This window comes from Candoia aspera, chromosome 1, assembly GCF_035149785.1.
Source record: "Candoia aspera isolate rCanAsp1 chromosome 1, rCanAsp1.hap2, whole genome shotgun sequence".
NCBI lineage: Eukaryota > Metazoa > Chordata > Lepidosauria > Squamata > Boidae > Candoia > Candoia aspera.
Window position 1 is genome coordinate 140,607,505 of NC_086153.1, and position 12,338 is coordinate 140,619,842.

The following is a 12,338-nucleotide window of genomic DNA, read 5'->3' on the forward strand; positions in this document are numbered from 1 at the left end:
GTGAGAGGTGAAGATGCTGATTCATAATTATAATTCTATCCTACTCTGCCAGAGTTGCCTTTGCCTTATCTATCAGAAGATAGAGTGAAGCCAACCACTAAGCTGGGGCAATCCACAGAGTTTTAAAATGTTAGATTTGATCATACATTTTCCTGTGTTTAACCGTGTTTACTAATATCCATATATAATACCAATATATGGTAAAGGGAAAGGAAGTCATACATCTAAGGAAAAAGTGTACAGTCCCTGTAACACTCCTGTAACTAATGACTGTTAAGCTGGGGCAATTTCAATCTATATTTTAAATCATTAAAAATACACAAAATAATGAACATGAATTTACACCACTGAGTTAATATTCATTCTTGAAAGTGCAAACAGAACTAAATGCTGAATATCATTATTTCTAGCACTCTAATGATGCTCAGTGGAAAAATGTTCCCTTTCAGCTTTTGATGACTTGGTTGCTACTAAAACATATGGAGAAAACTGGTAAAATTCTTCCCATTAAGGAAACTGCTATAGATAGAGCTCATTCATTAATTCCTCAACAAATGTGGATAAATACATATAAGCAAAGTCTAATGTAGGGAAAAGCCTGTTTCCCTTGAAACAAAATCCTATTGATTCACTATTTTAATATTAGTAAGAACTAAATTGTATATAATTTACAACTATTATTAATATGTCAAGCTATTTGTGAATCATGACTGTTACCACCACACACATTGTTGTAAAAACAGCTAATCACAATGAAATTTGAACTCTAGTTTATCAACTTTTACAAAGCTTTTGCAGATGGACTCATCAAGTAACAACAATGAAGGCTCCTTTCTTTCTGTGCTATGAATAAGTACAAAGATATACTTATTCATACCACAGTATCCGTATTGAACTAGAAATCATTTTAAATAGGCTATGAGGACTCTCCACTTTAAACCATGCTGTCAAGGGTCTGGAAAAACTGCCTCACTACTTGGAGCATTCTAGTTGGGAATGTCGAGATTTTAAGCAGTAATTCTATAAACTATGTATTTGCGTATTAATAATCATAGATATATTCATCTGCATAGGAATGTCATTGTTTCATTACAGAGACTAACCGATTTTTCCACAATTAATCGTCTGCTGTGTTATAGCTCTAATACATTTATGTTTTAAGTACTGGATAATTATTGGACCAGGATTGATTTACATGGAGCAAACATCTAGTAAATCAACCAACCAACTCTATGTTAATGAAAAAATTATTCATTGGCTGAATATGTTGAATTCTGCACTTAACTTGAACATGCAAATCCAATTAATTACAACAAACATTAAATATTTGTAATCTTCCAGATGATTTCCAAAATGACAACTAAAATAAAATTTAGAAATCAACTCTGGAAAGTATTGTATGACTCCAATTAATTAAGTGATCTAGAGTTTACAGAAAAGCAGTGAGTAATTTTACTCAGCAGTTATCACAGCTTTTGCAAGGTAATACAACACTCTCCCCAGCTGTAAAGAAAAAATCATGAATTGAACCATTACTCCCTTTTCTCCACATCCTACAAATGCACAACACAAAATATAACATTAGACTTAAGAGCCCAATATGAATTCCTTTCACAAATGTGACTTTAGAGATAATTCTAACTTTTGATTGGGAACTTATATTCCCTAACCCTTATGGACACTGCAATCCTTTTATAAGAACACAGCTGAACTGTTCCTCAATCTCTATTCAAATTCCATGAGCTCACTAAAGGTACATTAAACATGAAATTACTGTTGTAAAGGACACATTCTTTTGTGAACAAGACTGCAATAAAAATGAACCACCTTGAAATTTACCTTAAAATCAGTGCAGCTTTATATCAAGTAGCTGATGTTATCAAGACAGCTGCCCTATGTGTATCCAAAGATCTCAGTCATTAAAAAAAAATCTCACCTATTTTATGTGGACAAGAATTGTTGCAATCATGTCTTCTGCTACAAAAGCACGTAGTAAATAGAGTATCATATTTTTCACAAAAGCACAAAGAATCTTACACACAGCTTTTCTTAGTGAAATTACTTCACTTCAAAGTAATTGTACAGGACTCATTTAAACTATAAGACAGCTGTGCACAGTTCAAAAATGATTCAAAGTAAATACTTCAGACCTTGTATGAGCATGGCACCTCTGCTATTCATTAAAGCAGCTTTTTTAAAGTTCCAAACCAGTCTGAAAAAGATAATTCTGCTCTAAAAATCCAACTCATTAATGCACCTCTTAAAGCAGCTGCAACTTTTTCAAGGCTTATGCGGAAGCCTGAATAAAATCAGACAGCTTTAAAGAACAACGAAGAGTTGCCTGGTTAGTGAGAAGTGATTCTCAAATGATGTACAGCTTTATACAACAGTGTAACAAAATTACAATTCTAACCACAGAACAAGAACTGAAAGGAAACGCCAGCTTAGAATTAAGCATTTGCCTGATTTTTTTTTTTTTTGTTATCTACTGTATTTATTCTAGATACTCTTCCTTCAAAGGGCAAAATGTAATAGCACTAGTAACAGGGTTATTTTCTTCTGGGTACAAGTATGATCCACTGAAATGTTCTTAAATATTTCTAACAACTATCCCTAGCAAAGTTCTCCCAGTCTGATGTCTTCTAGGACTACCTAATTAGTTTTCCCAACATCATGATAACTGGTTATAGTGTAAGAAAGGCTAAGCCAAGTCTAGGAAGAAGCCAGCATGGTTCTCTTGTACTATCTGGGAAACTGTGTAATTTAAAAGGGCTTCCTTCAGGAAATGGAAAGCCTATCCTAATGAAGAAAAAAAGAGGCCAAAATTCTTTTTTTTCCCCTAATAATTTTATTAAGAATTATAAATAAGAATAAAAGTCAATGCAAACTACAAAAATACAAAAAGGGGTGAGGGAGCATAGAAAAGAAAAAAAAAAAAGAAAAAAACTTCCCCTTCATTCCAGCAGGTAAAAAGAGGCCAAATTCTGGAAGAAAAAGCATGACAATAAGAAAGGAGGAGGAGGATTACTATTATTATTAGAGGAGCATATCTGCAAAACAGATTGAAGAGAAATGATAAAATCCTAAATTGACACTGAACGCTAGTCACAGAAGTGACTGGGCAGTTAGACATCAAAGGAAAGAAAAAGATGCTCAAGGAGGATATGGAGGTAACAAAAAACTGGATTAATTCTTTGTTTCCATTCTATAATAAAAAGATATTTAAAATTAGTACATCAGTCTGTACTAATTTTCTTAGGGAGAAATTTGTATCAACTGAGAAAAACTGAGTAACAATCAACATCTTAAGAGACTACACAGTAACAAATCACCAGGCCATGATGGCATCCACCTGGGAGTTCTTAAAAACTCAAATGTGAAATTGCTGGCCATCTCACAAAAATATGTGACCTGTCTCTCAATCAGGCTCAGTGCCAAAGTGTATCCAGTATGACACACAACTGTATAGAAGGTGACCCAAGGGAGATTTGGGAAATTATAAGGCTAGTCCACTTAACATCTGTTCTGTTCAAATGGACAAAAATGGTAAACAGAACAAAATAAGTATATGGAAGAATATGCTGTGCTGAAGGAAAATCAGCATGATTTCTGCACAGGTAAATTCTGCCTTGCCATCCTTATAGAGATTTTTCAGAATATCAACAGGCAAATAAATGGATAGAGGTGTATTTATTGACACTCTCAAAGGCTTTTTAAAAACCAGATATAGTCACTCTGTGGATTGCTAATATAAGTTCTATAAACAAACAAACAAACAAAACATTTGGTTAAAAAACAGTAATTAGAGTAAGAATGGGTAATTCTCAAAGAAGGGAAATAAGGAGTCCTTTAAGGACTTTGTACTGATGCTTTTTAACTTCATATTATCCACAAGTAATCTTGACATAAAAGCAAGCAATTAGTTGCCAAATTTGCAGATAGGTGGTAAAATCCAAAAGTGATTGTAAAAAGTTACAGAAAGAGCTCCTTAAACTGGCTGAATGGTCAACCAAACGGTAAATGCAGCTCAGATTAACTAAGTATAAAATAACGCATACTGGTACCCAAAACCCTAACTCAACATATTTACTGATGTGGTTTGAACTGTCTGTAACTATCCAGGAAAAGGATCCTAAGGTCATAGAGGATAATGCAATGAACATGTTGACTCATTTTGTAGCAGCTGTGAAAACGGCAAATCCCATGCTAGAGATCATTAGGAAAGCAACTGAAAATAAAATTGCCAACACTGGAATGTCTTTATACAAATGTATGTTACAAATGTATGTTACACCCGCATCTAGAATTTTGTGCGCAGTTCTGGTTGCTGTAACAGGTAACAGAGTTTTTAAAAAATGCAAAATGAGCAGAGGGCAACAGCTTTCTTTTGAAACAAAAACAGAATATCTGGAGCTGTTTAGCTTGGGAAAAGGGTGACTAAGTAGGGGTTGAGATCAAGGTATATAAAGTGAAATATTGCATGGATAAAGTAGACATGGAAGTTTCTTTTTTCTCCTCTTAAAATTCTAGGACCAGGTGTCATCCATTGAAGCAGACTGGAAGGATATTAAAACAGACAAGAAAATGCTTCTTTATACAGCACATAATTAACCTGTGGAATTCAGTTCCACAAGACATGGTGAGGGCTATGAACTTAGATGATTTTAAAGAGGGATTGGATAAATTCATATAGGGCAAATCAATCAAGTGTTTGGTCTTAAAGAGCCATTGTCAATTCTGTGTTAGGGAAAATATGCCTCCAAATACCAGCTGCAAGGAAACAATGGGAGGAGAAAAGTATGTCTCCATCTCCTGCTTCTAAGCACCTCAAAGACATCTGATTGGCCACTGTGCAAAACAAAATACTGGACCAAGTGGGCCTTGCCATGGCCCAGCGGGGCTATTCTTATGCTGATGGTGAATAAGAATTCTGAAACTAATAGTACCAACCTACAGGAAAGAACCAGATTGGTAAATGCTATCCTGGAGAGTCTGTAGCAAGCCTATATTGCTGTAGCACAAAGATACAGATATTGTTTAGTCAGTTCCTGTACTTTGGCCAAGCAGAACTGAGTCATTTTTGTAAATGACTCCAGCTACTTCTCCCCCCTCCCAAAAAAAGATGCCTGCAGGATAAAACTCTTGGAAAAAAAACAAAATCCCATTCCTCTTTCTTCAACTGTAGGCATGAGGTCACTGCTATCTCAAAATAGAGGCACTATGCTGACTCTACCCCTCACTACTTCATATTTAGAACTGGAAAAATCTCAAACCTGTATTCCTTAATAAGCTTTCTTGTGGAAATGAAGTGTTCTTTGTATACAAAGATCCACAGTGAAAGTTTCTCTTCATTTTTGTGCACCTAATAAAGTTAATCATTCCTACTGAATCTACCTTTCCAAGAGACAGTTTCATCAAGTGTGACCATAATTTCTAAACCATCTCTCATAGTGCATGCAAGACCTTAAGTCAACATTAGTTCCCCATTAACAGAAATCAAGTTCACTACAGCATCACTGAAAAAGGATCAAAGATGACACTGATAAGTTAGTGTCAAAGACTGACCTCTTAGTTCAAGCAGCTTAAAATGGACGATGTCTAAGTAAGTGAACAAATACTTCCATGACGAAAGTAAATTTTAAGAACTCCCTAACTGCAAAATGCTGGGAAGATGCAAGGGACACCCCTCCACAACCCCACATTGTGCAAATCATTGTTTCGCGGCACAAAATGTTCTTATTCCAGAACTCCCATCTATACTCTCGGTGGCATTTTACTTTATCTTGGGGGTGGGGAGAGAAGGGGCAGAATACTTCAGTAGGACCACCCCCTTTAATCATTTAAACATACTTCCGTGAGAAAGAAGTACTCTTTATCATGGCATCGTCCACTCAATCGTCTCTCAAAAATTCCTTCAGTGTTGAGTTTCCAAGTGCAGGGAGGGAGCAGAGCACAGGATGGGCATTGTGTTTTAGACACAAGCTTACACGAAATAGTTAACTCTCTTCAGCCATCCAGTCAGAAGAGTCTTCAAACTCTCCATATTGAGAAACTGTACTGGTTACATCTTCCTCTCCCCGCCCAACGCTTCCAAAGCAAAAGTGGGAGCAGGCTCCCGTCTTCCCACCCAAGCATTGAGACATTCCCTCCTCTTTTCCCAGGCACTGAAAACGCGGGAGCTGAATTCTCCTAAGTAATGTCCTCCAAAACACCCCAAAGGAGAGACAGTTCTTCTCGCATCCTTGCTTGTCTTCAATCTCAGATCTCTTTTTTCTGCATTTTTCTCTAATTACACACACACACCCCTCCCTCAGCTGAACTCACCAACAAACTTTCCACATTGACCGGAGATCGGGGGTCCCGGATCATGGACTCCAGCTTCCTTTGCCGGCCCGTCAAATGCCCTTCCCCGGATACCGGCGGCGGGGAAGCAGACATTTTCGTTGCCTGCCGCTGCTGCTGCTGCTGCTTTATTCTCACGTTCGCGGCGGATCTCTCACCGCCTTTTTGTCCCTCTGGGTTCTCGGGCGCCAAAGCAAACCCGGAGACGGTCGTCTGGTTGGAAACGGAGACAGCGGCAGCAGGAGGAGGAGAGACTCTGCCGTCGCCAGCGCCGCCGATCGCTCTCCGCTTCGGGGCCTGTTGAGTTTGGGTTGCAAGAAGCAGACAATCCGCCGGGCGGAGAAAAGCGGGGCTTAGTCCCGGCCTGACCCGGCCAGGCCTCTCTCCGGAGGAGCAGCCAGAGAGGGGCAAGCGGACGACCTCCTCCTCGCCTCCCGATTGGGGCGGGCACTGCTGCCGCTGCTCCACCCGCCCGCTTCCCAGGCATGAACAACCCAGAAAGGGGGAAGGTGGGCGCCTGGAGGGAGAAGGGGAAGGGAAGACGCCTAGGGGAAGCTTCCGCCGCTGCCTTCCCGTTTCTCCTTGGGCTTCGCTGCACCGACAAGGCGCGAAGGCAAGTTACGACCGGGCCCCCCACGCTGCCTCGGCCGTTTTGCACCAGGTCACTACCCGTCGGGGAGAAGACGAGGGAGGGAAAGCGGCTGCGGTGCCCGACTTCCTCCCTCCTCCTCTTCCTCTGTGGCCAGGAGCGGGGGGGGAGGGGGAGGGGGAGGGGGAGGGCGGCTGGGCCCGCCTCGCTGGGTCTCTCTCTGGAGGCGTTCCTCGCAAGGGAGCGGGCTGCCCCACACTGACCTCTGCAAGTTGCTGCTTCCTTGGCTGAACGAGTGGCTAAAGCTGCTGCTGCTGCTGCCTCTCTTCCCCTTTCTTTGCAATTATAAGCTTATTTATTCTGGCGGCGGCTGCTGCTGCACGGCTACTACTACGGCGATGGCTTCCTCCTCGTTACCCACAAGCCTTCGCTGGTAGAAGGATCCCCCCTAAGAGGCAGGCGGGCGGGCGAGGAGTAGCGGGGCAGAAAGAGAAGGACCTTTGTGGGGAGTTCTCTGCCTCGCGCCCTCCTTCGCGTATCTGCAAGCTCTGCTCGGGGCTAACTATAACCCCGAGCTCAGGCGGGAAAGGCTGGTATTGGTGCGGCAAGGTTTGTACGATTCGCCTTAGTCCATCCCCAAAGGGACTTGTTGATTGAGCTCCAGGAACGGCACGCGCGAAAATCAGCATACATGTATGTAGGTGCGTGTCTTTCTCTAGATATACACTACCCTCAGGCCATCCAAAATAACCGGGTGACTCCCTGCGTGCCGCTTCCATTCAGCCACCCTCCGCCTCCAATCGGCTGATAGGAAAGGCGGGGAGGGAAAACTACGCGATAGCAACCGATGTGGAGCGATTAGCCTCAGAGGCGGTCCCTCCGGTGATGCTTGCAGGATGGCACGCAGACCATATAAAGCTTTGAGGGCGAGGGAAGGGGGGTTTCCTAAAATTCCCGGTTGCTTCCCTCGATTAAGCTCCACCGTTCTATTTTTGGCCATGCAAGGAAAACGCGCTTTTGGGTTCGTCATAGCAACAGTTAAGGTGCACCTAATGTGCAGCAGCCCCATGAAACAAACAGTTCTCAGCCAGGTGAAGCCACTCTTAGCTGAACTGAGGCCATCAACTTAGGTCATTCTAGGCATCCTGATCAGGAAGGCAATGCTTATGTCTTCATTACAGGTAGTCCTTGCTTAACAACCACAACTGGGGCCAGAATTTTGGTTGCTAAGCAAACTGGTCATTAAGTAAATCCAACCCAATTTTACAACCATTTTTGTGAAGATTGTTAAGCAAATCACCATGGTGGTTAAGCAAACCACATGGTCGTTAAGCAAATCATGTGGTTCCCCATTGATTTTGCTTGCCAGAAACTAGCCAGGAAGGTTGAAAATGGTGATCAAGTGACCATGGGACACTGCAGTGGTCATAAATGCAAACCAGTTGCCAAGCACCCAAATCACAATCACGTGACTGGGAGGACACTGCAACAGTTGTAAGTGTGAGGACCAATCACAAGTTGTTTTTCTAGCACCGTTGTAAGTCTGAACCATCATGAATGGTCATTAAGTGAGGACTACCTGTATTATGGATATACTTGTATGTAGAAGCAGTGGAAACATTCTGCCTTGATTATCAAAACCATTAGAACTACCCCTAGACAAAAATCTTCATTCCCATTATGTCTTCCAGCTTGGGTGTTGTTGGCTTTTTTTTTTTTTTTTGGCTTATTTGCAGAATTGTAGAACAGCATTCATAGTTCATTCTGTTAAATTTGATTGCAAACCTGCTGCCCCATCCACCCCCATGGAGGTGATAATAGACTGTATTTGGATTTCTAAACTTCATCCTTTCTTTTCATACCTAGGGGTTGTCATGAGCATGCATAAAAGTATTTTATTCACCTGCAGATGTGCCCCCTCCAAAAAAACCCCACCCCTAAATAGAATTAATGGCATTCCAAAATACTTCAAATGTTATATACTATGTTTTGAACAATGAGAGATTACCTGTTAGCTCAACAGCAGGAAGCAGAATCTGATCCAGTGAGTGTACTCAGTGCCCCACAGTCTTTTTCAGGCCAGATGATACCAGAGGGAGGAGCATTGGAGAAGGAAGCCACATCTCATTCCTTGCCTTCTCTGATATGGAACTCATTCCTCAGCCATATAGACCAGTGTTTTTAAAACTTGGCAACGTTAAGATGTGTGGACTTCAACTCTCAGAATTCACCAGCCAGCATGCTAGGGAATTCTGGAAGTTGAAGTCCACACATCTTAACATAGCCAAGTTTTAAAAACACTGATATAGACTCAAGAACAGAACAAACGCTGTAAAAGTCCAGGACAAAAACATTTCCTGCCTTTGGGCAGTTTATGAGCAAACTATGGTGTGGTTGCAGCTAGAAGCTAATTCTGGTTTGAAATGATTCAAGAGGATTTTTTAAAAACCACAGGCTGGGTACCAAAAGAATGAAGGGTGCTCTGGAACTACAACCTGATTTGCAGATTGTACCTTTTGGGAATTTTGCAGCAATGTCTCTGACTACTGCAATAATCTGTAACACTGTTTTATATGCATGTAAACAGAAATGTTACATTGGAATCTTTCAATACTGTACATTTAATGCTAGGTAAGATCCAGTTAAACTTACAAGGATAATATTTTATGGAGACGTGGTCTGAAGGAGCTTACATAGATAATGGTGCATTTAAATTCTTATTAGCATATCTATTTTCTCTGCCTTCAAGCCTTATTTCTTTAATTTCATGTAAGAACATGTTTTCCCATTAAAAAATCCTGAAAACTAAAACAGTAGTGCAGTAAAAAGATTCCCCATCAAGAAGTATCAATAGCATTGCCCCTCAAGTGCCAGCTGCATCATCTTTCCTTTTATATGAAACAAAAGGGAAATATCTGACTGTCAGAAGCCAAGAGAGATCTAAATTAAGTTTTAAATCTTCAGCAACCTGATTTGATTTAAATTAATGTGATTGAAAAACATGGAGGCATTGAATGTGGAACAACCAAATGAGATATATGATCTCAGTGTTAGTTTTATTGTGCTAAGCTAATGTTTTGGAGAAAATAAACCCCTTAGGAACAGCAGGACAACACGGGCCCTCCTTTGATTGCTACATATCTGGATAATAGCAAATTCTATTTGTTTCAGTTTGTGAGCTTAAATTAGTACAGTACAAATTTCCCAGGCAGCCTCCTAAAATAGTGGCTTTATTGGGATACGCATGCCTAAATATTAAAATTAAATATTGTTTAAGGTATATTCTTGGTTTCACCATAAACTATCAAGCTGATAAAAGAAACTAGGAAACAATTTCAGCCTTATCTTTACTTAGGCCCATGTAATCTCATACTTTTCTAACAATAGTATAGAAAAGTATAGACTGGGACCAACTAGGATGAGGAACTTCCAGTTCTTGCTTTAGTCAGGAAGGAGACTGCATGGAAAGCATCCAAACAATACCTCAAACCAAATCTGATGATGGTCTACTGGTACATCTATCAAAACAATTGGTATAATAGAGAAACAGCAGGCCATAAGTATTGACTGCAGGAGGGGGGAAATCCCAAAAGGTAGGAGGCAGAAGAAGACAGGAGTTTCAATCAATGAGAAAACCACCTGCTATGCAGTTCCAAAGCTGTCACCACTGAATTTCTTCTGGAGGAGGAGATGAGCTGATGGTTAATCAGCAGCTTCCAGTCCTTGTAGCTGAGGACCCATATCAGAGTGCTGCATTAGTTGCATGTGGAAAGGGCCTTTTATAGGAACGGTGTGTTTTGAAGGCAGTCCATGATTTATTTCTGAGTGCAAACTCAAGTGTGGCTGTAAGGTATCGTGCAACACTTTGCCTGAAGCTATTGTGGTATCTCAAAGGAGATATCTCCTTGTCATAGATATGTATGGTCTATGCTAGCTCACAGCAATGTTAACTTATGTTGGAGAGATGAAAGTTCATTTGTACTTTTCTGCCTGTGCCTGGATATCTGAGAAGAAAAAGAGAGAATGGGTGATTCCTTAACCTACGTGGCACTGCAATTAAATTTCTCCTAACAACAACAACAAACCCTACATGGCACTGCATTTTAGGCAGTGCTGGGAAGGGAGTGGAAGGCCCAGAAGAGCTGTACAAAGCATCTCTGTGCTGATGTTGGCCTGATCTAAAATCTCATATATTCATAGCTTGTTATTGATGTGCACGTTTTCCCCATTAAACTAAAGGGAGTTCAGACCCTTTGTCTCTCCCAAAGACTGTAAAGCCGAAGTGGCCTAAGTATTCCTTAAGAGGCAAATCTTGCAGTGTTCTTTTCCCCATTTCCTTTCCCCCAAAATCTTGAGGCTTTTTAAAAAAAACAGGAAGGGTCAAGTGTGGTGCAGAGTAAGGATTGCCCTTCAGGTTCTCACAAAAGAAGATGGTTGGTTACTCATTGTTGTCTCTTCTCCCTTCCTTTAATTTCTGGACACAGACCTGCCAAAAGAGGATTTTTTTGAACACCTGAGGGCAGACCAACTAAGCTGGAATGCAAGTGGGAAACCAACTGGATGAGGAGAATTCACTATTATAAATGGTAGTGTGGATACATCCATACTGTCTCAAGGCTCATTTAGGATTTCAAAATAATATCTGAAGAACATTTAATTTCCAGATTCACAGAGCATAATTTGAGATACCAAACTGTCCGTCTCTTCCTGGTGGGCTGGAGGCAATGTTGACTTACCTTCAAGTGAATAGCTTTTTCTAAATCTGGCAAGCCTTCTAACAACTCTGAAGTTTCCCCTCAAAAGACCATTTAGATATAACTAATACAGATAAAATAATAGTGTAAAACAGAGTTATATGTATTACCTCATAGGTGAATTTCCCAACAAAATACAATACGAAGCCTACAACCATCACAGCGATATAGCAAACTCTTTTATCAGAACTGAAACAAGTAATTCTTGTTACCTGAGGAACTGTTTCATCCCCATTGCATCAACCTGTCCCACCTGATCATGCAGAGAGGGCATGTTACGGACCCTGTCTGTAAGAGAATTCCATCTGGCAGGGTCCAAGAAGCGGGCCTTCTCTGCAGTGGCCCCCGCCCTCTGGAACACTCTTCCCCCAGAGATTAGACAGATTCCATCTCTTGCGGCCTTCTGGAAACAATTGAAGACTTGGTTCTGTCACCTCACTTGGGGCAGGAAGGGAAGTAATAACACCTGGAGATGGTTAGCGCCCTAAATGGCACCTTTAGATACACGTAAATGATATTCCAACTGCTACCGTCATCTGGATTTTATATTGTATTTATGTTTATGGCATATTTATATTTATTATAGTTTTTAATGTTTTTATCTTGTTGTAAACCGCCCAGAGTCCACCCTTTGGGGGAAAATGGGTGGTGGC

At 40.8% G+C, this 12,338-nt stretch overlaps 1 protein-coding gene across 1 annotated transcript in view; it reads right to left on the bottom strand.

Moving 5' to 3' along the window:
- Nucleotides 1–7,237, bottom strand: part of ROCK2 (Rho associated coiled-coil containing protein kinase 2) — a 98,891-nt gene extending 91,654 nt beyond the window's left edge. The window contains exon 1 of the mRNA XM_063314582.1: nucleotides 6,325–7,237. Coding sequence (XP_063170652.1) covers nucleotides 6,325–6,438 — 114 coding nt within the window. The 5' untranslated portion in view covers nucleotides 6,439–7,237. The remainder of the gene's footprint in view (nucleotides 1–6,324) is intronic.
- Between the last annotated feature and the right edge of the window lie 5,101 nt (nucleotides 7,238–12,338).